Genomic DNA, 914 nt, shown 5'->3' on the forward strand with positions numbered 1-914 from the left:
GCAGGGCGAATACGCTAGTTGCTAGTAACGGTATTGTAAGCCTTAGATTATGTCGAGGACAGTGTCTGCTCTCTTGTTGCTCCACGTCATCCAAAAGACTGAAGTTGTCATTTCGTTAACCTAGTTACCCAGGAAACTGTCATTTTAGAAGTTTTCGCCTTTATGACTTTTATGGTAAGATGTTTGCTTGGTAAGTAACGCTTTCTTATGGGGGCGTTTATGCTAAATGACATATCGAAAGGCAAACATTCCATAGCTGTTTTGGTTGTCCTGGGACTTTAGCAAAACTTCGGTATATCCAGGCGCTCACTTATGGTAAGTTAAAGCTGTCGTTTCTGAGATGTATTTCCATTTCTTGCCTGACAGCATCATTGACATTTCTTTTGAAATACACGTCTGCAAGGAAACTAAATATGCCATGTAAATTACAAGAAAGCAGTAACGAAAAACTTTTCTGTTTCTTTCTTTTGAATAAGGAACTTGAGGATGAACTGGGACTCTTTGATAAATGATCTGCGTTGCAGTTTAACCATAGCTTAGTGAAAGGGAAACACGCACACATTAGGCAGCGGAGTTTGCACTATGCTCAGGGAGCTCAAACTTTCTTTTTTTCGTGCCCTCAATCACATGCGGAATCATTTTGTCAGTAAGAACAGTTGTGATTCAAAGGGCGCGCGTCGTAGCTTAGCAAGTTGCCACGCAGAGGACTGCCGTGTTTCGATCTCACATTTAATTAACAACTAGAAAGGTTTGAATATTAATACAAACTTGCCAATGTTGTAAAAAGATCATGAAAGTTTGTTGTTTTAGGGAGGTACTGAATCCTCTCTGAATGGAGCTGAGACCGATGCTCAAGAAACAGAGGGAGGAATGGAAACTGGCTGTGAGCAGGGCACTCGGGAGGTGAGGAGCAA

The 914-nt window shown here is 41.5% G+C and overlaps 1 protein-coding gene across 2 annotated transcripts in view; it reads left to right on the forward strand.

Annotated features, from left to right (window-relative positions):
* The first annotated feature begins 240 nt into the window (after positions 1–240).
* The window catches only part of LOC137998059 (uncharacterized), a 6,902-nt gene continuing 6,228 nt past the window's right edge, over positions 241–914 (forward strand). For both annotated transcript variants that reach the window (XM_068844456.1, XM_068844457.1), the window contains exons 1-2: positions 241–315; positions 811–903. In XM_068844456.1, coding sequence (XP_068700557.1) covers positions 313–315; positions 811–903 — 96 coding nt within the window. In that variant the 5' untranslated portion in view covers positions 241–312. The remainder of the gene's footprint in view (positions 316–810; positions 904–914) is intronic.

This window comes from Montipora foliosa, chromosome 3, assembly GCF_036669935.1.
Source record: "Montipora foliosa isolate CH-2021 chromosome 3, ASM3666993v2, whole genome shotgun sequence".
Classification (NCBI taxonomy): Eukaryota; Metazoa; Cnidaria; class Anthozoa; order Scleractinia; family Acroporidae; genus Montipora; species Montipora foliosa.